Below are 25,989 nucleotides of genomic sequence, written 5' to 3'. Positions count from 1 at the left end.
TGAAACCAACAAAATTTATATGCACATTGAAGCCATTAAAATAATCATGCACACCGAAACCAACAACATAATCATGCATACTAAAACCAACAAAATAAATAATCATGCACACTATAATCAACAAAATAATCATGCATGCTAAAACCAACAAAATAATCATGCACACCATAACCAACAAAATAATCATGCATGCTAAAACCAACAAAATAATCATGCATGCTAAAACCAACAAAATAATCATGCATGCTAAAACCAACAAAATAATCATGCACACTAAAACCAACAAAGTAATCCTTCACACCATAACCAACAAAATAATCATGCACATGAAAACCAACAAAATAATCATGCACTGAATCAACTCGAATGACTGATCAGTGTGACAGACACATGTGATGTAGCTAAATGTGACTGGTGTGTAGATCTGTATGTACACATGTACACAAATGACAGGTATGTAATGTGGTACCAAACAAGTAATCACATAAGTGCTGTTTAGTCTTACTTGATCTCGTACCTCACGCCTGTTGTGGGTGTTGAGAGGTTGAGGATCGTCTGGCTGATCACCAAGATCAATGCACAGAAAAACACTTAACAAAAATGTAGAGATTATACTTGCAGTATGGCCAGCTTCAGCACACTCATTTAGATGACACCGACCCTCATCTTGACAGATGAACACCACCACACAGGGGGCCTGGTGGCTGAGTGGACAGCGTTCAGGATTCGTAATCCTAGGGACCGGGGATCGATCCCTGGCGATGGCGGAAACAAATGGGCATATTTTCTTTCACCCTGATGCACCTGTTCACCTAGCAGTAAATAGGTACCTGGGAGTTAGACAGCTGTTACGGGCTGCTTCCTGTGTGTGTGTGTGTGTGTAATTACCTAAGAGTAGTTACAGGATGAGAGCTATGCTCGTGGTGTCCCGTCTACCCAGCACTCTTTGTCATATAACACTTTGAAACTACTGACGGTTTTGGCCTCCACCACTTTTTCACTTAACTTGTTAACACTTGTCACTTGTGTGTCTCACTTAACTTTTAACGTCTTGTGTGTGTGTGTGTGTGTGGAGAGAGAAAAAATAATCAGTTGATTGATTGACAGTTGAGAGGCGGGCCGAAAGAGCCAGAGCTCAACCCCTGCAAGCACAACTAGGTGAATACATAACCATAGCATAGCTTAGACATGGACACAGTAGATGGCAGTCCTCTGCTTCATGCACTACCTGCATATGACTGGACATGCAAGATTTCACAGATGTGGTAGTCAAACACAATAGGCTGTGTGTTAAGTACAGGTGGAAGAATGGCATCGCTTGGTAACAACTGGAGCGAGCACAACAGCCTACATGGCTGTGGTAACTTTGCCTGTGGTGGCTGGCTGACAACACCTGTGGGTGTATGCAGGTGGTTCACACAGTACACACAAAGTAGTGGCAGTAAGTCTAGGTTTCACTCTAATGACAGTCTAGAGAAAATACACACCGAGAATCATGTGACAACACTCGTTTCACTGCATAGTTCACTGGAAACCTTTCCCATTATCTTAGTACACGGATCACTTAACACTTTCGTCCGGGCATGACGCAATGCTGCGTCGTCAGTTTACTGTCGGTAGTCTCGGGGACGACGCAATGCTGCGTCGTCCACTAAAATAATCGCCAAAAATCAGGTTTTTATCCGATTTTTTGGGTACTGGTTTTAAAATGCGCGCCTATTGTGATGGAACAACCTCAGTGCAGCAGGTAACTGTCAACAAGCCGAATGTAATCTATGACTACAATACAAACATGAAAGGTGTTGATCACTTTGACCAAATGATCTAATATTATCACTTCACAAGGAAAACTCACAAATGGACGAGGAAAATGACCTTCTGTTTTGTGCAAATGGCTATCTCAATGCTTATGTGATGTACAACTACTACACAACAGATAGAAGGACTCCACTAAACATTTGTGGGCAGGAATTGGGAGTGTAGCTGGAAGGCGTCTGGGCGCTAACGCGTGGCCCGTCTTCAACTTGTCGGCGGGTAGAGCGTGACCAGGTTTTTTATTTTATATGCTAATATTCCTCTGGAGAATTTTATTGCGAACCCATTGATACCAAAATGAAAGACCTAGGACGAAAATTGAGGTAACCAGAGTGAAAAGAGTGAACACATTTTATCGTTTTTGCGCACTCCTGGGTAACTCGTTCGTACTTTCTGTTTGCTGCGGGTAATTAGCCGGGCTTTTGGAGTTTATATGCATTTAGTGCTGTAGAGAATTCTATTGCGAACACAATGATACCAAATTTAATCTCGTAGGACGAGAATTGAGGTGACAAAGTTGAAGAGAGTATACACTTTTCAGAATTACCGCGCGCTCCCGTGAAACGCTGGGACCCATATCGCATAGTTGAGGGGTGGTGCGACGAGTGCGCCAAAGTGTTAAATGCAACACGATTTCTGATAGTTTGTATTATCTGTGGAGGTCACTTGGTCTCTACTACATTTAGCAACTCATATGAATGATGAATGGATAATCAATATACTGTAATGTTGTGGTTGCAATTCTGAAATGAGAGCTTGATTATCTTGAATATAGGCACGGTGGTTTAACTTGACGTTGGAGAATTGTCACGAGGTGATCACAAATGTGTATATATGTATATGTATGTGTATTTGCATACAGGATATGTGTAAGTTGGTCAGAATTGCATTTTGCCTTTGTAAACGCATGTTAATGATGCTATGTAAAAGACACCTTCAACACTGTTTATTCAGGACAGATGTAAATATGTGTATTTATGTTTGAAGGTTAGATTAGCATTTTAATAGCACTGGAATCACCTTTTGTGGTTGATTGTTCAACAAATCACTGAATTATATGTTTAACAGATCCCTAACCTTGTCCATGGAAGACAGAAGAAAATGTATATATGCTGGTTTGGTTAGCACTGTAAATGTGTGGCCATGTTTGTGGTGGAAAATAATATAAAAACAAAACAAAAAAACTAATGGCCATCTAGGGAGATCATGTATGTCTGGCTTAGACAATTTCTGGGAACAGAATGTTCTTCAAGAACACACAAGCATTCCTAGGGAACAATGCCCAACCACTTGGGCTGGACAGTGGAGTGACGGTCACGCTTCATGCAGGTTGGCTCCCCAACCATCCAACCAACCATTAGGGGGAGCCGGTCGGCCGAGCGGACAGCACGCTGGACTTGTGATCCTGGGGTCCTGGGTTCGATCCCAGGCGCCGGCGAGAAACAATGGGCAGAGTTTCTTTCACCCTATGCCCCTGTTACCTAGCAGTAAAATAGGTACCTGGGTGTTAGTCAGCTGTCACGGGCTACTTCCTGGGGGTGGAGGCCTGGTCGAGTACCGGGCCGCGGGGACACTAAAGCCCCAAAATCATCTCAAGATAACCTCAAGATAACCATCCAAGTGGTTGGGCACCATTCCTTCCTCCTGTCCCATCCCTAATCCTTATCCTGACTCCTTCCAAGTGCTATATAATTATAATGGCTTGGCACTTTCCCCTTTCCCCTGATCATTCTCCTTGGGAACAAAGAGTCAGGTGTATAAATGGACCCATGAGACAGAGTCATTGATGTCTGCTCCAGTCATGAAGGCTTACACTTGTCAGCTAGGACCATGACATAATGAATGTTATACTTTACAGCCATGACCATTAGGAAATTCAAGACAGCTATCCCTTTATCTTCCCACTCTGACCATTGGCTGAGAATTACCATCTCACAGCAAGTAAAAATGGCCAACATCTTTCTCGTGCTTCCAAGACAAGAATGTTTAACAAGGGAGGCCAAGACACCACAACCACCCATGTGATGTCATTGGCATGCTAGCAATGCTGACTGTAAGAAAGACCCAACAGGATAAACCTCAGTCGATAATTAAAGATTTTAGGTCTGTGCACTCTGATGGTGTGCACTCTTGTATTCACGAGCCAATTTCCCTACCATTGTGTACGAAGACCTACACTGCTAAGTCAGCTTGGAAATCACTCAAACCCTTGATGGGAACAACACTGACACATGTGATGTTTTACTGAATGGTTTGATTGTAAGACTTCTAACTTTTCTACGTAAATAAATTTATATACTGTACTGTAAATAAGTATGCTTGCGTTGCTGTGCTGCTTGGAGTAAGAATTAACTGTATGGTCCTGCCTCTCTTCTGTTGAACCTGACTCATTTATACTTCCTTATGTTCTATTGTTCCATTGTACTTGCTCTGAAGTTGTGAAGTTGTAAGGTGGCTCCCATGACCTTAACTTGATGCTCATTCCATTTGTGTATTACCCTCACCAAGTAACAATTTTGATGTATTTATAGTTGCCGGGGCCAGATTTGACCCTCTAGGTGGCAAGGGGAGCTCTAGGATCAGAGATTAACCCAAACCAGATAAAACCACCAGAAGGTATAAGCACATTAAAGTAAGTAAATGGATGGTGAAATACTAAAGAAACTGTTCATGACTTTTGTGAGACCAAAATAAGAATATGGTACCTAAATTTCAAGCACATTAATAAACATTAATGTTTATTATAATCTGGTCAACATTAATAAACTGGAAAAAGTACAGTGGCAAGGTGCATAATGGCTTCTGGAACTGAAAAACAAGAGTTTCAAATGCTAGAGGCATTAAACATACCAAAACTAGAATATAGAAGAGAGGTGATATGATCACCACTTACAAAATACTAACATGAATAAACCAACTTGACAGAAGAAGTCCTGAAACAAGCAAAATCATGAACAAGAACACACAGATTCAAGCTAAGAAAACAAATGTGCTGAAAAAACATTACAAAGTTTTCTTTTGCAAACAGAGTAGTAGATGGTTGAAACAAGCTGAGAAAGAAGGTGGTGGAGGCCAAAGCCGTCGGTAGTTTCAAAGCGTTATGGAACAGAGTACTGGGAAGACAGGACACCACGAGTGTAGCTACACTCCATCCTGTAACTAAACTTAGGTTATTACAAGTCACCCGGGGTCCTGCCTTCTGACTTGCTGTATCTCACTCAGGAGCTGCCTGATCAAGGAATAATGTGGTTGAGACTGGGCACTACTAAGTAGTCCACCAGAAAAGTGTGTTCCATAACATTTGATGCTTGATCTTGACCTTATGATGAGATATATTTACTTAGCTTTAGATACAATAACTACAACTTTTTCAAAAGTCCTATGTATTTTGCATTTACTTGGATTTAATTCCTGTGATACTACTTGTAACTGTATTCCCATGTTTCCTCTTTATTGCTCTTATGATATACAGTACTTTGTATTATACTATTCCTGCCTTAGCATTGTTTGTCTGGCTGCATAAAACATCCCATAAAGTTTACAACAGCCAGTTACCACTGCTTATTTTTGTTTTCCCAAGTAATTTACTTAAAATTTTCTCACTTGATTTACTGAATTAACATAATTGCCAGTAGCTGCTATAGTGGCCATTATTGGGACAGCCTTCAAAACTGAAAGCAGCCCAATCATGCTTAAAAAAATAATTTAAAGTTTTATCTGATCTCTTAAATTTTTTGAATAAAATTATTTTGTTCAATTAATTATTAACATAGATTTGGTATTGCAGGAATTTCAATTGATTGTCCTGATCTGTGCGTCGGAACAATCCATGGTTAAAGATTGGATTTGAATTATTCCAACCATAACTAGTTGGAATCCTTTGTTTGGACTGGAAATCCATTATAGTGTGTTACTTGTATACTGTAGTATATACAGTACTGTATTATTACATCACTATTATTATTTTTCCTGTTTCAGGTTCTAGTGCGAGACTACAAGCTGAGATCATATACATTAAATGCTGTTTCATTTCACTTCCTACAAGAACAAAAGGAAGATGTTCATCACTCTATCATTTCTGATCTACAAAATGGAAACCCACAGACACGTAGAAGGTAAGAGACTTATGTATTAATAGCTAAGTCTTGCATTCAGTTGTGTATTTATGAATATTTTAAGAAAAGAACTTAAATTTTTGCTTAGTAGCAGGAATATATTTTCTGAGGCTTTCATTGAGTCAATCTCTTTTCTGTCTTAATATATTAAGGTCTATGCCTTACCTGAACAGCATCTTTGAGGCCTTGTAACTTGGAGCAAGTTGACAACTATCACTTAACGTAAATTGCAAGTACTGTACCTCGGCTGTTATTAGCCAGCAACAAAGAAATCTCTAGGCATCTACATATTGGATTGAACTAAGCTTGTACAATTTCAGGATCTCTTAAAATTATACTAAATTATATATTGTGAAATATATAAGGGTGCCTGATACCAGTTCTGAGACATTGGAATTTTGGGGCCCATGTAAACCATGTATTTTATTGTAGGAATGTTGTTTGATAGTGTTACAATTAGGAGAGAATAATACTTATTATGCTGGTTGATGTACTTAGTCAAAAACTGATACCAAGGTGACCAATCCCTTGGAAAGAGCATTATCTTCAATAAGTAATATGTGTACTAAAAAAATTGTAGTGTGATTTTATTTATATACTTCTATTCTGTCAAGTCATAACCATGTATATTACTGAACTATTAATAATGGTATTTTGTATTCCACTTGGAAATTCAATGATAAAATTATGGAAGATTTGCTATTTTATTTTAGTTACATTTATAGTAATAAAACATTGTCTGTGTGGAGCCCCATCAGCTTCCTGAAGCTATCTGAACTGATATTTGCTATATTAGTTTGGAGTCATCAGTCGCAGGAGTTCTTATGCTTATCAGGAACTACAAGCCAGAACCTTGTCCCCTCAGAGAAGCACAAGGAGCAATGACCTATGAGCATTTTACATATAAAGTACAGTATGTCATAATTGCCATCGACCGGGGATGTTCCACTTAAATGATATCAGTTAAATGATGTCAATAGCAAAGACAGAACTTCTCAGGCTTTTCTTGAAAGGTCTAGTACTTTTAACACATCAGACGTACAGTACTCATAAATAGGAATATGTGTTGAATGATCAAGTTTTATATCTATGCTCTATTTTATTTACAGATTAGCTGTTTATTGCTTGAAAGATGCCCTCCTTCCTATACGTCTGCTGGACAAGCTGATGTGTATCATCAACTATATTGAGATGGCGCGCGTGACTGGTGTACCATTGTCATATCTTCTTACTCGTGGGCAGCAGATCAAGGTTATGTCACAATTGCTCAGAAAGGTAAAGTTTTAAGCGAGTGTTAAGGCAATATTAACATTGACTAAGCTAAAAAGTGAGCAAGTGCAACAGAGTTTTAGAGTTCAAATTTAACTTAATTAGTTTCCGTGTCAAACATTGTTAAAGTATTAATGTACAGTAAGTAATGTAATTTGCAAGTACAGTATTAAAACAAAATACTTGCAATTCCAACCACTTAGAAAATACTTGTCCTGTGGGTTCAAAATCACTTAATTGCTAGCTGTTCACTGTTTAAACTTGGTAATTATAATCCACAGGCAGTTGAACAAGATTTGGTTCTGCCAGTACACAGAGGTGTGGGAGAAGATGAGTTTGAAGGTGCTACTGTGATAGAGCCACGCAAAGGCTACTATGATGTCCCAATAGCAACCTTGGATTTCTCCTCCCTGTATCCATCTATTATGATGGCTCACAACTTGTGCTATACTACATTGTTGTCTGGACCTCAGAAGGCTCAGGAATTTAAGTATGACTTATGATGTTTATAGTTTTGTGATATGACAAAATAGTAGGGAATACAGATAGATATTGCAGGGCTACTGTGGCAAAATATTTCTAGTCTCAGGCTAGTAGTTTAGTTTTCCCATATTTGAATTTCCACTTTGAGACTGTGTTCATAATTTTGTACAACTGTTTGTTAAACTAAATAGCCATCCGGATTATTCATTTATGCCCTCTAATGTTGATAATCATATCTGTCTAATACCTTGACCTTGACCTTCAACCCTCCCAGAAGTAAAACAAGTCGTACAAAGTTTGTGACATCACTTTTCCATAGAAAAAATGCTGTATGCAGAAATAGGTTGTATTAAAGATCTGTTCTCTTAGAGTGAATTCATAAAGTACTGTTTCTTTATCTAAAGAAAAAATGTAATTGCATGTCATGAGCTTGTTAACACTTTCGCTCGGGGATGACGCAGCATTGCGTCATCCGTTTACTGGCGGTAATGCCGGGGATGACGCAGCATTGCGTCATCCACTTTAAAAATTCGCCAAAAATCAGGTTTGTATCCGATTTTTTGGGGACTGGTTTTAAAATGTGCGCCGATGTCTTCCCATTTCCTTTGTTGAGCCTCGTGGCCCTCAGGCGGCTTGGCACACGCCGTGGGCCCATTGTCTTTGCTCCACTGTTGTGACCAATGTCGTCTCTCCTCGCATCTCAAACGTGTGAACATTTCGGCTATTTTCCGTGGCTATATTTCTTACTGCGGCTTTAGAAACTATCTACGCTTACTCCACGATGGATAGTAATCATGAACAAGGCCCTTCCAGGAAGAAAATTGCGAAAGAAAGGCTTGAAAAGGGTGGGAATTGGGAGTGTAGTAGGAAGGCCTCTGAGCGCTCACTCGCGGCTAACGCGTGGCCCGTCTTCAACTCGTCGGCGGTTGGAGCGTGACCAGGTGTTTTTTTTTATATGCTAATGTTCCTCTAGAGAATTTTATTACGAACCCATTGAGACCAAAATGAAAGACCTAGGACAAAAATTGAGGTGACCAGAGTGAAAATAGTGAAAACATTTTATCCCGTTTGCGCGCTCCCGGGTAACTCGTTCGCACTTTCTCTGTTTGCTGCGGGTAATTAGCCGGGCTTTTGGAGTTTATATGCATTTAGTGCTGTAGAGAATTTTATTGCGAACACAATGATACCAAATTTATTCTCGTAGAAGGAGAATTGAGGTGACAAAGTTGAAGAGAGTATACACTTTTCGGAATTAACGCGCGCTTCCGTGACACGCTGGGGCCCATATCGCCCTGTCGAGGGGTGGCGCGCGGGGTGAGCGAAAGTGTTAATATAAGTTTTAGCATATAACCTTGAGTGGTATATAATATAAATGCATTTAGATAGAGGTAAATGCTGAAATTGTCCTGCAAGTATCGGCTTTTTCTACTCAATTAAGTAGGCATTTCTTATTCCAGTCTTACAGAAGAAGAATATATCAAAACTCCTTCTGGTAATTATTTTGTGAAGGCAACAAAACGTAAGGGCCTTCTACCTGAAATTCTTGAGTCACTTTTAGCAGCTAGGAAAAAAGCTAAAAATGATCTTAAGAAGGAGACTGATCCATTGAGAATGAAGGTTAGTTAATTATTATTATTATTATTATTATTATTATTATTATTATTATTATTTATTATTATTTATTATTATTTATTATTAACTATTGTTAACTAATAGCAGTGTCTTGTCACAGGTATAATAACAAAGGACAAAAACTGTGGGTTTTGGGTTTAATACATAAGTGTGGGCTTTTATCCTATATTATTGTTGTTGTTATTATTATTATTATTATTATTATTATTAATAATAATATTATGGGCCCTACAGAGTAGGGCCTAGTGAGTTGCTCCCCAAGTTAGGCCCAGGGTCAGCCCAGAATACTGCTGAAAAACCAGGCTCTAATATACGTTTTGCCCCGCCATGACAGGGAACTTATTTTGTAAAAGCAAATCCTCCATCAACACTTCGTGCTTACCCAAAATGAGGCAGATATTGAGAGGATGGGGGTATGAGATTCCACCAGGAGCTAGTGACCACTTCATTATCATGCTCAAATACATAATGGTGTTATAGGAATTGGATAGACTAGGAACATACTGAGGAAAATGAGGGGATTACAGTAAAGTGAGGGCTTTTCTGAGTGATGTCCAGTGGGGGAGAGGACTTGAGGGGAAGGCAACAAACAAAATGATGGAAATTATCACTCGGAAATGTGTAGATGCAACAGAGCCTTACTAAAGGGTGAGGTAGATGAGAGAGGCAAAGTAAACACCTGGTTTAATAGGCAGTGCAGGAAACAAAGGAGAGACCCAAAAAGCATGGAAACATGCATAGCCAAAAACAAAAGAAACTAGAGAGGTACTATAGAGGTACTAGAGCAGAAACCAATACACCATAATCAGGAGGGAAGCTGAAAGATGATTCTAAATTGACATTGCAACAAAAGCAAAGGACAAACCAAAGTCATTCTATATAAGGAGAAAGAGGATGTTCTATATTCTATTGAAGAGATACAAGGAGGAAAAACAATGATAATAGACCATGTCATCAGAGACAAGAGAGAAGTCTCACAAAAAAGGACAAGGTGATGTGTGAGGAACTTGGCAAAAGATTCAGAAGATCTTTACGAAGGAACTAAAGTGGCGACCAGAGCTGAAGGATGATAGGACAGAAGCAGCACTGGTCAACATAGTAGCCACTGTGAAAGATGTTTAAAAACATTTGAAGGAACTAGATGCAGTAAAATCAATTGGGCTGGACTTAATATCCCATGGTTACTGAAGTGCAGAAGTGCTGTCTCACCCCACTAACTGCTGTTTTCAATGAAACACTCAAAACTGGAAATCTCCCATAATTCTAGTAATAGGCAAATATATTCTCAGTATTGAGGACAAGGGACAAACAGTAAGTACTGTACTAAATTACAGATCAATGTCACAGACACTTATTCCTTGTAAAGTGCTGTAGAAAGTAATCAGGTCAAGAATAGTGGAGCACTTGGAGAGAACAAACTTCATAACAAATTGTCAGCCTGGTTTTAGAAGTGGGGAAGTCATGTCTAATAAACTTGATTGAGTTTTATGACAGCCTTGTGCTTATCTTGAGATGATTACGGGACTTAGTGTCCCCGTGGCCTGGTCTTCAACCAGGCCTCCTTTTTGTTACACACCCCCAAGAAGCAGCTCATAGCAGTTTTCTAACTTACAGGTATCTATTTACTGCTAGGTGAACAGGAGCATCAGGGTGAAAGAAACTGCCCATTTGTTAACGCCTCCACCGGGGATCAAACCCGGTACCTCAGGACTATGAATCCCGAGTGCTGTCCACTCGGCTGTTAGGCAGGTCAGGCCACTCACCTGTGACAAGGTTACAAAAATAAGACAGAAAAAAGAAGGCTGGGTAGATTGCATTTTCCTAGTGTCAAAAAGCATTTGATACTGTTCCTCATGAAGGATCTATGTGCAGGCTGGAGATGCAAGCTTAGATAATTGGGAAGACGCTAAACTGGGTAAGGGAGTACCTGAAGGACAGAAGGGCAGAGTCAGTCAGAGGTGAAGTCTCCAGCTAGAGTAATGCTGCAAGTGGGGTCCCCTAAGGCTTGGTTCTAAGACTACTACTGTTCCTAATTTATATTAATTGGAGTTACTTTATCTGAAGGAGTGAACTTTTATGAGCATGAATTTGCGCATAAAACATCATGTAATCAAAAGTCAGTCTAATAAACAGATCACGAATAGCTATACCTGTACTGTAAATATTTTCAATCACCAACATGAAAATTACTTAAAAATGAATATTTAAAAAGTGCAAATACAGTAGTGCAGTAGACAAGTATAACAATTAACACAAACATTTAAGCAAAAGCTACTAGGAACAACTCCTTAGGACAGACCCTATTTAATGTGATATGATAACGGTGCTGCGGCTATACCGGGCAGATGGAATAAGGCATACACTTCGCATAAAATATAATAAAAATGCATTGACTTTTGCAGTATGAAAATTTAACAGGAGTGAAGGAATACTCAGACGAAAAATTATGACAATTTACTCTAATATCAAACTGAACAAGTAACAAATGAAAAATACACAACCCCCTTGATTTGACACACTTGGTTAACAAACGAAAGCAATAATAATAATACAAATACATGTACAAACTTAATATAACACAAAAATAAGGGCAAAACAAAGTACTTACATGTATAATTACAACCTGTACACAAAGTGGCTGGAGGCAAGCGTCATGTTGAGGCTGTAATGTTGATTCCCTGAGCACCTGATAGACTGACAAATTGACCGAGGTCATAGGTATTTATATCCCTGATAGTGACGTCTCCTCCTTTGTCACCGAGGATTGTAACTCGGAGCTGGTGACATAACTGGTAGTTTATAGATGTAATAAGGAACAGACGAGTCTGGAGGCCAAACACCTGCCTGGGGCTCTCGGACTGGGTGGAGGGTGTACTGGTAGTGGTGTCCAAACATTCGTCTGTGACTGGGTTGAACTTCATACTGGTTGTATTATGAAGTATGTAGAGTAGTGAATAACAAAGGTAAGATAGAAGAGGCAGTTTCCTCTGCTATGCTGGGAAATTAAGTGACACTCCCCGTTAGAGGACTTTCTCACTTGGGATGCTCTTCTCCCTTGGGGTGCATTAGGGGCTTTGGGCTTTCCATCTTGCCCTGGATGGGGGAATGTTTGTTGGCTGGTGGGGCACACTGCAGCTGGCGCTGCCTACTTTTCATCCATCTAACAGTGGGCCGATGTTTCTCTCCAACTGCTTGTTTGCTGTTGGACTAAGCCAAGAGTGGAGGTGGTGCTCCTTTGTTGCCCCCCCCCCCCTCAGGGCTGTTTGTGGTCAGGTTGCCTGCACTACAAGGTTTACTGGCTTAACTGGCCCCAATGCTTGGGCTTCCTGTAGGGCTCATTCACCCTCCAGGCCCTGGAAAACCCCTGTGGGCTCAGTTGTACTATGGGACCTCTTCCGAGTCTGCTCTCGCTTTGTGCTCATTCAAAGGTTACTAGTCGCCCCAACCTCGAGGTGGTGATCATCCATTCTGCCTCTGCCATGCTGTCTTTGGGTCAGGTGACACCTACGACTTGGAGTCCTGCGGGACTTGTTCCTCGCTACGGGAGGAACTGCAGGACTCTACTTCTTTCATACCCCATAAGATATTGTGTGTGATCAGGCAGTGGTCGCAATACCTAGCTGTTTCTCTGTGATGAAACATGCCAGGTTGTGTGCTCGTTTGGTAGCCCCGGAGCTGCCCAGCTTGGGCTTTAGGGATTCAGCTTTGGGAGCGTTGGTCGCTTAGACCTTGGTTCTGTCGATGCCTCCCTTTTCCTTCCAGGTGGGCATGTTTGCTCTCTTCCCCCCCCCCCCCCCTCCCTCCACATCCGCCCCCCCATTCCCTGCTGCTAGCTCCCAAACGTCTGTGAGCTTCAGTGTCAAGGCAGGTTTTAGCTCAGGACTTGGCTCAGGTGGCTTTGGGAGTTGCCCCTTCTGATATAGATGCCCTCTTTGAGCAGCTCTCTTTAACGTGGTTGAGCCTCTTCTTCCTGCCAAGGCTTCTGAGTCTTTCCAACCAACTCCCTTCTTCGAATCTTTCCCTGGACTCCGCCTTTCCTTCTAGGGTGGTGGGCGTGGATGAGGGGGGGGGGGGTCTACCCCAGGGCCTTTGACAATGGTTTTCAGAGCTCCGGGGAGGGAGGGGGGGAGTCCGAGTGGAGCTTTTGGGTTCCGTTTGATCCCGCTTGGGGGACCTTGTGCCCTCTGCGCAGGGGCTTCTTCTGCAAGGTAGGTTTTTTTTTTTTTGCCCTTCCTTTGAGTTTGAGCTGATACCTGCTTGATGGGGTTCTAGGAGTTCTACTCCCCAAGCCTGGCCCGAGGCTTGACTTGTGAGAGCTTGGTCCACCAGATGGAATAAGGCTTGGGGAGAGAACATGTATAAACATCAGAGATCCACGGTTGTTCAATGCCCTCTGTTGAACAAAGAAGAACTGAAGAGCTGAAGAACATGCAGGTGTTCTTCTGTTGCTTGGAGCGGCCCGCAGGCCCACATATCCAAGACAGCACGGTTGGTCTGGCACTCCTTGAAGAAAACTATCTAGTTTTCTCTCGAAGATGTCCACAGTTGTTCCTGCAATATTTCTTACACTCGCTAGGAGGGTGTTGAACAACCATGGATCTCTGATGTTTATACGTGTTCTCTGATTGTGCTTATGGCACCCCTGCTCTTCACTGGTTCTATTCTGCATTTTCTGGATTCTGCAATTTGTGAGAGCTTGGTCCACCAGGCTGTTGCTTGGTGCGGCCTGCAGGCTCACATATCCATGACAGCACGGTTGGTCTGGCACTCCTTGAAGAAAACTATCTAGTTTTCTCTTGAAGATGTCCACAGTTGTTCCTGCAATATTTCTGATACTCGCTAGGAAGGTGTTGAACATCCGTGGATCTCTGATGTTTATACATGTTCTCTGATTGTGCCTATGGCACCTCTGCTCTTCACTAGTTCTATTCTGTATTTTCTTCCATATCGTTCACTCCAGTATGTTGTTATTTTACTGTTTAGGTTTGGGACCTGTCCCTCCAGTATTTTCTGTGTATATTATTTGACATCTCTCCAATCTCCTTTCTAGTGCATACATGTGGAGAGCTTTGAGAAAATCCCAATAATTTAGGTGTTTTATTGCGTCTATGTATGCCGGATATATTCTTTGTACTCCATCTATTTCAGCAATCTCTCCAGTTCTGAAGGGGAAAGTGAGGACTGAGCAGTACTCAAGATGGGACAGCACAAGTGATAAGACAAGTGAAGCCCCACCAAACTTGTGGGTGGGGCTTCCCCCAGAGTTCATTCCTGGGTGCCTTTGGGTTCTTTTGATTCAACATTCTGGAGTCTTTCTTCCTCTCGGATTTTCCCTGCGGAAGTTTGGGAGGCTCCGAGTGTTTACCTCCTACAGGACACAGTTTACACCTCGTGTAAGGAGGCTATGGCCTCCTTTGAGTTCGGTTCTTCTTCCACCTGTTGGGTGTGTTCCATGGTTCTGGAGTCTTCCTGGCTGGCAGCCTTTCCCTTCTTTTCTTTTGGAGCTTGTCATGGTCATACCTGCATGCTTGAATGGCAGAAGGTTCCCACTGTGTTGTAGCTGTTCTTGGGGGACTCGTTTGAGTTTTTCTGTGGGTGCCTCTTCACCCCTGCGCTTCCACATGATGTTGGTCTGGTGCAGCTTCGTGCTCAGGCTCCCCCTCTTTCGACTGCTTTGGTGGCTGATGACTTGCGGTCACTTTGCTTCTATCTTGTGATTCTTCTGTCTTCGGATTGATTTTCGGAAGATGCAGGGTCACAAGGTGGGGGCCCTCAGCTGGGGTCTTTGTCTTAGCTGCCTCTGCGTCATCTGCCTTCCTTCCATTTTATCACATTTAGTCTCACGTGTTGACAGGCTGTTTGTGCTCTCGTTGGATTAGGCTTGGGCCATGGCTCTTCATTCTGCTTCTCTGTTTTGTCTCCTTTTGTTTGCTGAGGACTGTGTGTGTCTGCTTCTGTCAGTGGCTTCGTCTAGTTACCTGCCTGTTTCAGGTTCTCCGGGGGTGGGGTGGGGTTGCTCCTGGCCATCCCAGAAGTGTTCTTGCCAAGACTCAAGTTTCTGAGTCGGTGGCATCTTTGGTGCCTTCTTTGTCTGATCGGTGCGGTCTTCGATCTGCATTGGAAGTCAGACTCTCGTGGTTTGCTTCGGTCCTTTCACGGGTCGCCCAATTAAAATGGCGATGGGGAGGGGGCAGCCAATTTTTGCCCACGCCTGGTCCCGAGATTCGTCAGTTTATGGGTCGTTTATGGGTGACCCTTCCTCCCTTCAGGTAGGAGGGGGGGCTCTTCCCTGTCCAACCGTTGGGTCGTCTCTCAGGTCGGTTTCCTGCTTGTTTCCAGTTCCCACATAGGGCTGTGTAAATTTCCAGTACATTCTGGACTTGTCTCATCTGACTTGGTTGTTCTGTGCCCCTCTTTTCTGATGATCAAGTAGTCCCAGGTTCGGCTCGTTCTTGATATGGGTGTGTGGATGATTTCCCTAGACCTGAAGGATGCATATAATCATGTCGCTATCCACCCAGGGTTGATGGATTGGTTAGGTTTTGTGGTGGGGCAACAGGTTACTGCTTTCGTTGTCCCCCTTTCAGGCTGACTCTAGCAACCCGCATTTTTATGCGTTTTACTCAGGTAATGGTGGCCCCGTCCTCATCTGCTAAGTCTTTGGGTCTTGGCCTACCTCAACGACTGGTTGGTGTGGGGTCCCAGCTGGTCTGCTTGTCTGCTAACCAGGGTTCTGGCTCCTTGGCAGCTCTTTGGGTGAGCTGGTAGAAGTTAAAATTGGTTACTTCCCAGGTTCATGTTTGGCTGGGCCAAGTGTGGGATTCTCAGACTGCATCCCTTTCTTTCCCTCCTGCAACCTTGCTCTGGCTGCTGTCCCACTGTTTTTAAAAGGGTAATCTTCTTGAAGTTATCTTGAGAAGATTTCGGGGCTTAAGTGTCCCCGCGGCCTCCACCCCTAGGAAGCAGCCCGTGACAGCTGACTAACACCCAGGTACCTATTTTACTGCTAGGTAACAGGGGCATACGGTGAAAGAAACTCTGCCCATTGTTTCTCGCCGGCGCCTGGGATCGAACCCAGGACCACAGGATCACAAGTCCAGCGTGTTGTTCGCTTGGCCAACTGGCTCCCTGGGGTCCTGGGTCACTCTGCATCTGCTCATGCTGCTGTAAGGGAGCTTGAACTTTACTCTTCTGGTGTATCCGCTGGGCAGGGTTTGGCTTCAGAAACTGTTCTGGTATCTTTGGGGCAGCCTTTTCTGTGGGGAGCCCCTACGGCTCCCTGGAGCTTATCGGGCTAATGTATGTTATATTAGACCGGGACATTAGCTAAGGAGTTCAGACCTACCAGGGACCAGCGCCAGAACCTGGCCCCTTCAGAGAGGTTTCAGGGAGCAATGGCCCTGGAAAACCCCTTTTGTTGTTGGGGTTTTCCTTATCTGCCATCGACCGGGGTTAGGCACCCAGAAAGGTAGGCATAACAAAACAAACCCCACATGGTAAAAAACTAAAACAAAAAACCGAACAGAGAGGTAGAAACTTCCTACAATCACAAGGAAATAAGCAAACAAGCAAACATCACACTTTACTGCCGCGCCGATCGTCTGCGCAGCCCTCCCCGCCCCGAGAGGGGGAGGGGGGAAGCCCCAGACCTACCGCACCGGCTGCCAAGCTTCAGTTCCTAAGCTAATGTGAACCGGGATAGACACTTCTCTGGCCTCGGTTTCCTAGTTGGTGTTTGCCTTGTGTGGTGTTCACTGCCGTGTGTTGTGTTGTGTGGTGGCCAAGAGTACCTCATCAGTGCCAGGGCTGCATGCGCTTAGTGGCTGACTTCCCTAAGTGCCCTGTGAGTACTGCCCTTGCGTAACAGGGTTATCTTCCCTGGGGCGTTCGGGAACCGTTCCCGTAGAGGTTCTTGCTGCTCGGCATTTGCCTCGGCCTTGGGGCCAGCTGGGGCTAGGGGCCCTTGTTTGGCCCTGGGAAGGGATTGGTATTGTGCTGGTTAGGGCGTCAAGGAGTTGCACAGCATGCCACCTAAGCGGCGGCTGGTTCCTGTTACCTCTGGAGACGGTGTACTTTTGCGGGGTTTTTCTTTTGTTTTTATTTTCATGCCTGGTGGGGGTCTGCCTAGTGTGGCTATAGTTCCACTGGTAGTGTTTGGCGGCCCTCTGCTAGGCCCCCGTGGTTGTACACGTCGCAGGGGTTTTTAGTGCTATCCTCTACCCTCTTGTTATGTTTGGGTTTCTTAACCGGTTAGCAACACCTTGCCCGGGTTTCTCGTAGCTGTTACCCCTACGGGCCCTGGAAACCCCTGTCTGGGCTCGGGGGACCATTGAATGTGTCTTCCGGGTTCCAACCCGTCTTGCATGGGCTCATTGGTTGCTGTGCCCTTGTCTCCGGGTGACAGTCGCCACTTTTACCTCCGTCATGCTGCCTGTTGGGTCACTTGACACCTTGACCGGAGTCTTGCGAGAGATTTTCTGCTTGTTCTCCAGTACTCTCCTGATGTTATTACTGTTCAGAGTACAGGCGGCATCCGTGTTGCAAGCTAGGTTAGGTTGCTGCAACATGCTAGGTTGGTTTCCCACTCGGATGCCCCGAGGCCGCCCCATTTGGTTAGGTGCTGTTCGCCCCTTCCCTCCCTGTTTCCGGCTCCGGACTATCTGTGGGTTTCACGGTCGGGGCAGGGCTTAGTTGGGGCCGAGACTCTGGCGGTTTTCAGGGGCTGCCCTGTTCGGGTTGGGGGACGGAGGTTTTTCGAGCCGGTTTCTCCTGCCAAGGCTTCTGGGTCTTACCAGCGGCCCTTTCTTGCTGCCTTTCCCATGGACTCTTCCTTTTCTTTAAAGGCGGAGGGCTTGGAGGACGGCTCTGCCCCAGGGCCTCTGTTGTTGGTTCCCGGGGCTGTGGGGGATGCCTGCTAGCAGTTCTGGGGCGGTTTGCCCCTGCCTGGGTTTTCTGCTGTTGGGCGGCATTTTTCGCCCATCCAGTCTGCTTGCTTCCCACTTTTGCTGGCGTGTTTTTGTATCTTTAGCGTCAGTCACAGCCCCTGCTGACGGCCATTTTCGTCTGCCGGTTTCCCGGCGTGGCCTCCAGGGCGGTGTTGCGGTTTGTTTACATGCGACTGGGTGTGCGAGCGAGCTTCTGGGGTGAGTTTTCACCTTTTTCAGGGGTTTTTATTCTCCTGTTGTCGTTTCTTTGCTTTTCTGGTGTTTTCTGCCCATTGCCTGTTCCTCTGGGAACGTTTGGGTGTTGAATTTACACCGGGTTTTCCATTTTGTCTGTTTTGGGTCTGGGCCTTTGGGTTTGGACTCACGTGTCCCTGGCTGGTATGCTTGCTCCCACACCTTGTCCCTGGGTTTTCGGTCTGTTATGACCGTTTTTCCAGGGGGTTCTGTTTGGGGGCTGTGCTTTGCCTTTCTGTGGTGTTCTTCGCCGGCAAATGTGGTGGTTTGGGCTCCCCCTGGTTTGATTCTGGGTTCCTTTGGGTACTTTGGTTATGTTCTGGAGGTTTCTTCCTCTTGGGCCCCCTTTGTGGGTTCAGGGGGCTTTGTTTCCTCGTGACCCGGTTCTGCCTTCTGGGGTTCCGGGGTCTTCTTGGCTTGCAGACTGATCTTTTTGGGTCTTGGCACATGTTGTGGTCGTGCTGGGATTTTGAGGTTTTGCTGTCGAGGTGTGCCTTTTGATGCAGTTTTGTGCCTTCTTTGCCTGGCCGGTGTGGTGCTCTCTGTCCACTGGTCGGCGACTTGTACTTTTCTTTTGCAATGTATGTACTTACCTTGTTGTGTTTGCAGGGGTTGAGCTCTAGCTCTTTGGTTCCGCCTCTCAACCATCATTCAACAAGTGTACAGATTCCTGAGCCTATTGGGCCCTATCATATCTACACTTGAAACTGTGTATGTGTATGGAGTCAGCCTCCACCACATTAGTTCCTAAACACACACACGTGTGTGTGTACGCATGTGCATGTGTATGCTGTGTGCACATGTGTATACGCACGTGTGTGTAACATATCTTGTGTGTTTGTGTATATGTATATGTATGTGTATATGTGTGTGTGTACTTTTTCTTTCGGAATGGGTTCTGTTCCCTTCTCTGTTGACGGGCTGGTGGAGCAGCTTGCTCGGTTGACTCTCGCATGGTCCCGCTGTTGGTGGGCGCTTTTGGTTGTCTTCCGGGTTCTGGTAGCGTCAGTAGACGGCTTCTCCCCCTTTGGGGGGGTTCAGAGCTGGCGGGGTGGGCTTCTTTCCCTGCGCTTCGTCATGTCATCTTAGTGGGTGCGTTGGACGTAGTCGATCTGCCCCATCCTTCTGGGGTTCCCGTCTGCTCCTTGCAGTCATGGGCCTTTCGCATCTGCAGTTCTTCTGGACTTCTTGAGTCTGCGCTCTGGATTCTATGCCCTCCTCCTCGGACTGTTGTCTCCTGTCCGGCTTCTGTTGGGGCCGGGTGCCTGGATGGTGGCCCTGGACCTCCAAGTCACTTCTTGGCACGTTCCTCTCCAGTTTTCTGGGACTGGCACAGTTGGTGGTGGGGCTTCAGGCTTGCTCCTTTTGTTGCCTTCCCTATTTTGTAATGGGCACTTGGTATATATTTTTTTTTTTTTTTGCATCTCTACCGGATCTTAGTGCCCTGTCTGAGTCTGAGATTCGGTGTCTGGCCTACCTCGACGACTGGCTGGTGTGGGCTCCCAGTCAGTCCACTTGTCTGCTCGCTAGGGGTGTGGTTCTTTCCAGATCGCCGGGTTTGGTTTCCTGGTGATCTGGAGGCCATTCCATCTGTTTCCGTCCCGGGTTCGGACCTGGGCTTTGTTTAGGGCTATTGGGCCACTCGTTGTCATTCCCTCCAGAAGTGTTACTGCGGCTGTGGTCCCGCAGTAACTGTACATGAGGGGGTCCCAGGTTGCTCAGCGGTTGCTTGAGCAGTTGTGCGGGAGTCTGAACTTCGACGTGCTGGTCTGCCCGCTAAGTCGGGTTTGGCTTCGGCGTCTGTTTGGTTCTTTCGGAGACTTCCCTTCCGCCTCTTGCATTCGTTGGGTTCGTACCTCCGGGGATCTTGTGTTGGTGCTGCGTCACCAGCTTCCTCTTTGGGGTTTTCAGGGTTCCGTGCCTTGGCACCTCCCCGAGCCTTTACTCGATGTGTTCACGGACGGGTCATCTCTCGGCTGGGGCTTTGTGACCAGTGCTCACCAGGTCGGCCGAGGTTGTTGGAGTCTGTCCGTCCGTCGGGCTCACAGCACGGTTCGGGAGTTCGTGGCTGTCTGGTTTGCGCTTCGGAGGTGTTGGGTCACTCGGTGCTCTACCATTCAGCTCTGTTCGGACTGTTCTCTGGCGGTTCTTGCCGGAACCATGGGGGTTTGGCTAACCATGAGGTTCATGTCTGGGGTGTGTCCTGCGTCCTGGCGGACAGCTGTCCCGGTTCATTCCTCTCTTCGCAGATTGGCCAGTCGTCGTCGACTCGTTTTGTTGGCTCTGTCGAACGTATGGACTCTTGGCCATACGTTCGACAGAGCCATACGCCTAAACCTTCGAGTCGGCGTGGTCTAGGCGTCGCTCATTTTATGTGGCGCCCTTTCCCACCTGCGAGGCATTCACGGTGGATGCTTTTCGGCAGGACTGGTCGAGGTAGGGGTACCTGTTCCTCTTCTCCCGGTCCAGCTGTTGCTTCGGGTTCTGGCTCGGTTGCAGCCCATTCCCACGAGAGCAGTCCTTATGGTTCCTTGGTGGCCGGCCCAGCCTTATTTTCAGACACTGCTTGATAGGTGTTCGAACCTGGGGCGTTTCCCACGGCTCCGCCTCTTTCGGCAGGTCGAATCGGTCCTGTACGTGACTGGTTCGGCCTTCTCCTCGGCTCTTCGCGTCTGGTATTTTGACGCGGGTATCACCATCTCTGTGGTGTTCAGGTGGCTTTGTTGACAGTGTCCCACCTGCGAGCTTCGTCTTGGCGACAGTATGACGTTTCGTACGCTTTCTTGTGTTTTGTTTCACCTCCGGCCTGCTCATGCGTCGCCCGAGTCGTCCTGGTCCTTGATCAGGGTGCCTTCTTATCTTCTCAGTTTGTGGTAGCCCCTTCGGTTTAGGTTTCTGCTCTTTGGTACTGGTGGTAGATTTATACGTGTGCAGCATTTCTCCGTCCTGGCGACGGTCGAGACGGCTGCTTTCCGGAGGGGTTCTTGGGTTATTGATGCTTGATTGGTTTGGCCGGGGGTGCGTCCTGTGTTGTCCGGTTGCGTTTTTTGCCGTTGCCTGCGTACTGTGTCTGGGGATGCACTGTGGTTGATCCAGTTCCCCTCGTTCCCTGTTTTCAGGGCTCGAGTCTCCCAGGTCGTCCGCAGAGTTTTTCATTCTTCCAGCCTGCGGTCTGTCTTTGCGCCCGTGCTGTTCAGACGTTTGCAGCTTTTGCTGGTATGTTGGCGACGTCTAGGGCTCATTTCGGGCGCAGGGATTTGAGGGTCGCACAGGTTCTTGGCCGCCCATTCTTTATGCGCGTCTGCTCCTGTGCGTTCTTGTTGCTTTGGGGCGCAGGTTGCGACCTGTTGTCTCGGCTTTGCGTTGCAGAGTTTGTGGCGGCCGCCTCCCGGGTTAGCCCTTTCTTCTCCTTCTCTTTGGGTATGAAGCTCCAGGGAGCCGTAGGGGCTCCCCACAGAAAACCAGCATTGAATGTAATGAAACGCCATTTTCTGGGTGAGCCCTGGAGGCTCCCTGGCAACCCTCCCTCCCATTGGTCGGCGGTTTTTTCGCGTTGGTTGAAGCTTAGCTTCCGAACTGAAGCTTGGCAGCCGGCGCGGTAGGTCCGGGGCTTCCCCCTTCCCCTCACGGGGCGGGGAGGGCTACGCGGACGATCGGCGCAGCAGTAAAGTGTGATGTTTGCTTGTTTGCTTGTTTCCTTGGGATTGTAGGGAGTTTCTATCTCTGCTCGTTTTTTTGTTTTAGTTTTTTACCATGTGGGGTTTGTTTTGTTATGCCTACCTTTCTGGGTGCCTAACCCCGGTCGATGGCAGATAAGGAAAACTCCAACCACAAAGGGGTTTTCCAGGGCCATTGCTCCCTGAAACCTCTCTGAAGGGACCATGTTCTGGCGCTGGTCCCTGGTAGGTCTGAACTCCTTAGCTAATGTCCCAGTCTAATATAACATACATTAGCCCGATAAGCTCCAGGGAGCCTCCGGGGCTCACCCAGAAAATGGCGTTTCATTACATTCAACGCTGGTTTTTTGCCGCTCTCACGATCGCTAGGTTCGACCCTGATTGTCCTTGTGCCGGTTGGTTCCTCTTCAGGTTTTTTGTTCACGAATGCCTTATCTGTCTGTTGGAGCTTTGTCACTAGAGCTCACCAGTCTGGCTGGGGGGATTGGCGGCTGATCATGCATCGGGCTCACAGCACGGTGCAGAAGTTTGCGGCTGTGTGGCTGGCACTACAGAAGGTTCAGCTTTCTTGGGGCTCGATGATCTGGTTCCATTCGGACTGCTCCCCCAAATGTTGTTCATTGTCTCATCCAGGAGTGGCAGGGGGGGGGGGGCTTTTTGGACTGGGGGTTTTATTCGTTTGGTCCTGGTGGTCATTTTGTTCATTTGCTGTCGTCTCCATTTCTGGCAAAGATTGAAACGGCGGGCTTCCGGAGGGGTCCCTTGGTGTGGATGCTTAGTTGGTTCGGCCAGGGGTGTATCCTGGGTTGTGTCCTGTAGCTACTTTGCAAGCCGCTACCTGCAGGCCACTGGTTCTGTATTGGTGGCCACGTTCTGGGTTGGTCCAGTTTTCCAGGTTCCCTGTTCCAGGCACATGTGTCTCAGATCATCTGCAGTGTCTTTGAATCTAGCCAGCCTGCAGTTATCTCTCAGACCTCATGCCGTTATGAAATATGCTGCTCTCTTGGCGGTGTTTGGGAATATGTCTTAGGACATTACTCGGATTCAGGGTTTGGAGGTCTCACTGGGTATCTGCCAGGGAGCCGGTCGGCCGAGCGGACAGCACGCTGGACTTGTGATCTTGTGGTCCCGGGTTCGATCTCGGGCGCCGGCGAGAAACAATGGGCAGAGTTTCTTTCACCCTATGCCCCTGTTACCTAGCAGTAAAATAGGTACCTGGGTGTTAGTCAGCTGTCACGGGCTGCTTCCTGGGGGTGGAGGCCAGGTCGAGGATCGGGCCGCGGGGACACTAAAGCCCCGAAATCATCTCAAGATAACCTCAAGATAGGTATCTAGTGTAGGTTCCTAGCCGTCTGCGTCCTTGTGTTGCATTGGCACATCTATCGCGGCCATCTGTCTCTTCATTCATTTGAGACCTGCAGTGCTGTTGCCTCCCTAGTACAGTATGTCATTGTTTTTCCTTCTCTGTGGGTAGTTAGCTTCTGGGAGCCGATAGGGCTACCCACCGAAAACCCCAATTTCTGGGTGAGTGCCGGAGGCTTTCTGACACCTTCTCTCCCTTCAGTCGGCAGCTTTTATCATTCAAACAACTGGCTGGTATGTGGCCTGGCTTGTCCAGGCCAGCTCTCCTTCAACCTGTGGGGATGAGGATGGTGCTAATGAGCGGGGGGGGGGGGGGGTAAGGGTTTAGATGGACATAGTTTACTTTGTTGGGGAGTTCTTTTGGTCTTTTGAGGACGTAGGTCGCACTTTTCAACCAGGAAGTAGTCTGTTTTGATTTGCCTACCTTTCTGGGTGCCTTTCCTGGTCGATGGCAAGACATTTTACATGTAAAGTGTTTATGGGCCATTGCTTCCTATACCTCTAAGGGGGCCAGGTTCTGGCTTGTGGTCCCCAGTAGGCATACAAGGACGTTTGCAACTGATGACACTCAAGTAGTATATCACTTGATCAGCAAGATAGTTTTAGGGAGCCTCCGGGGCTCACCAAGAAACAGGCATTTCATTACATTTAATGCGTTGCAGAATCTCTGCCTGAAACGCTGCACGTACTAGTGGCTTTACAAGATTGTAAATACTATGCTATGTATTCTCTCTAACCCAATGTACCTTCTTGTATATAAATAAATAAAATAAATAAATAAATGTTGTTTTTTTGGAATTTTTATTGTTTGTGTATAGGCCGGTATGACCATTTCTCCATACCATAACCGCTGTCTAAGGGTTAAACAGCATGTATAATGTCACGTAGCAATGCTAGCAATTCAAATAATTATGTAAATTAAATATAGATATACTTGGCTATTTTTACACTTTGATTTCTGGGGGGTATCAGGGTTTGAGATTTTTACATGTTACAGTGCAATACTTGCTTGTTCTTACACTGTAATTGCAAATCTACTTTTATATATATACTGTATATATATTTATATAAACATATTTCAGGTGCTAGATGGTCGTCAGTTGGCTCTGAAAATATCTGCTAACTCTGTTTATGGGTTCACAGGTGCTCAGGCTGGCAAGTTGCCTTGTTTGGAGATCTCTCAGGTATGACTGACTCAAATATTAAGCATCATAGTAACACAAATATTATTTTTCCATGCTTTGATAAGTGATAACATTACAGTAGACTCACATGCAATATTTATTAAAAACTCGATACAGTAATTCAATACTGTATATGCTGGCATACAAGTCGATCCGGCACATAGGTCGACCCTTAAAATTTTTGAGGTGTAATTCAGGTTTAGGCCTATATTTGCCAGATAAGATGATCCCCCAAAATAGGGCAGCATCAATTCCCCTACTCTACTGTATGAAAAGAAAAAACTGCAGTATCTCATAAATATATGGTAGCTTAACTAATATTTGCCTCATAAGACTTAGGTGTTAAAATTAGTTCTTTCTGCAGCCATGTCACCTCTTGCCTCTGTTAAACTATTGCCCAAGTTTCTTTTGTTGGTATCACTCAAAGGCTACACAAATAAACATGCATTATGTAGCAGAAACACAATGATATTGAAAACTTATTACAGAAATACTGGTAATATAGAATGCTAATATCAAGTGGAACAGAATTGGGGCAGAGTTCACAGAGTGGGGAAATATGTCTTATCATATCACACATTTCAATTTTAAATTACCTGTACCTTCATATGACAGGTTGAAATTATATTTTTCCTCGGCGAAATATCCCTCCCTCTGGCTCTGTCGTCCAGTAGTTCTATCTCTGACGCCTCTCTTTCAATACACAGAGAAATTACATTATTGTGATATATCTATGAACAAATACACAGGAACCGTGATGATAATGTGATACCTTTGTGTGTTGGATGAGGGGTGTCAGAGGTAGAACTACTGGATGAGTGTCTAAGTGCATGGGGTGAATTGGGTGAAACCCTGGTTTGGCTTAAGTGGAAGCCTTGGGATCCTTGTGAGTGCAGTAGTACCCCAGGTTGAAATTTTTACCATGTCATGGTGCAGTTGACTAGTGTGTGCATCTGGGAATACCCAGCACATAGGTGCAAACCCTTATCACGCCTTCTATGGATTTGTTCATTGGAGCCTGGAATATCAAATGGGATTACAGTGTTAATGAAGTAAGCTTAGGGGTAGCAGTTGAGGACTGCCCAGAAAGGGGGATTTCCATTCACAATGCACTCTAATTTTTATTACAAATGAAAACAAATTTAAAAAATTATTTATTCATTTCACATCAATAAATTACTTTCGTAACCTTGCAGTCATGTGTAGATTGAAGATAGCCTTAATGATAATGACCATTTGGGTGCAATAACTAGCAAGAGGCTATGGTAGAATC

At 45.5% G+C, this 25,989-nt stretch overlaps 1 protein-coding gene across 5 annotated transcripts in view; it reads left to right on the top strand.

The window, feature by feature from the left end:
* PolD1 (DNA polymerase delta) overlaps nucleotides 1–25,989 on the top strand; it is a 163,097-nt gene that overhangs the window by 69,199 nt on the left and 67,909 nt on the right. For all 5 annotated transcript variants that reach the window (XM_045763369.2, XM_045763378.2, XM_045763359.2 and 2 more), the window contains exons 12-16: nucleotides 5,794–5,930; nucleotides 7,040–7,205; nucleotides 7,481–7,689; nucleotides 9,140–9,299; nucleotides 24,615–24,716. In XM_045763369.2, coding sequence (XP_045619325.2) covers nucleotides 5,794–5,930; nucleotides 7,040–7,205; nucleotides 7,481–7,689; nucleotides 9,140–9,299; nucleotides 24,615–24,716 — 774 coding nt within the window. The remainder of the gene's footprint in view (nucleotides 1–5,793; nucleotides 5,931–7,039; nucleotides 7,206–7,480; nucleotides 7,690–9,139; nucleotides 9,300–24,614; nucleotides 24,717–25,989) is intronic.

This window comes from Procambarus clarkii, chromosome 14 (genome assembly GCF_040958095.1).
Source record: "Procambarus clarkii isolate CNS0578487 chromosome 14, FALCON_Pclarkii_2.0, whole genome shotgun sequence".
Taxonomy (NCBI): domain Eukaryota; kingdom Metazoa; phylum Arthropoda; class Malacostraca; order Decapoda; family Cambaridae; genus Procambarus; species Procambarus clarkii.
The sequence above is the reverse complement of the archived record's forward strand: the minus strand, read 5'-3'. Positions and strand labels throughout refer to the sequence as shown.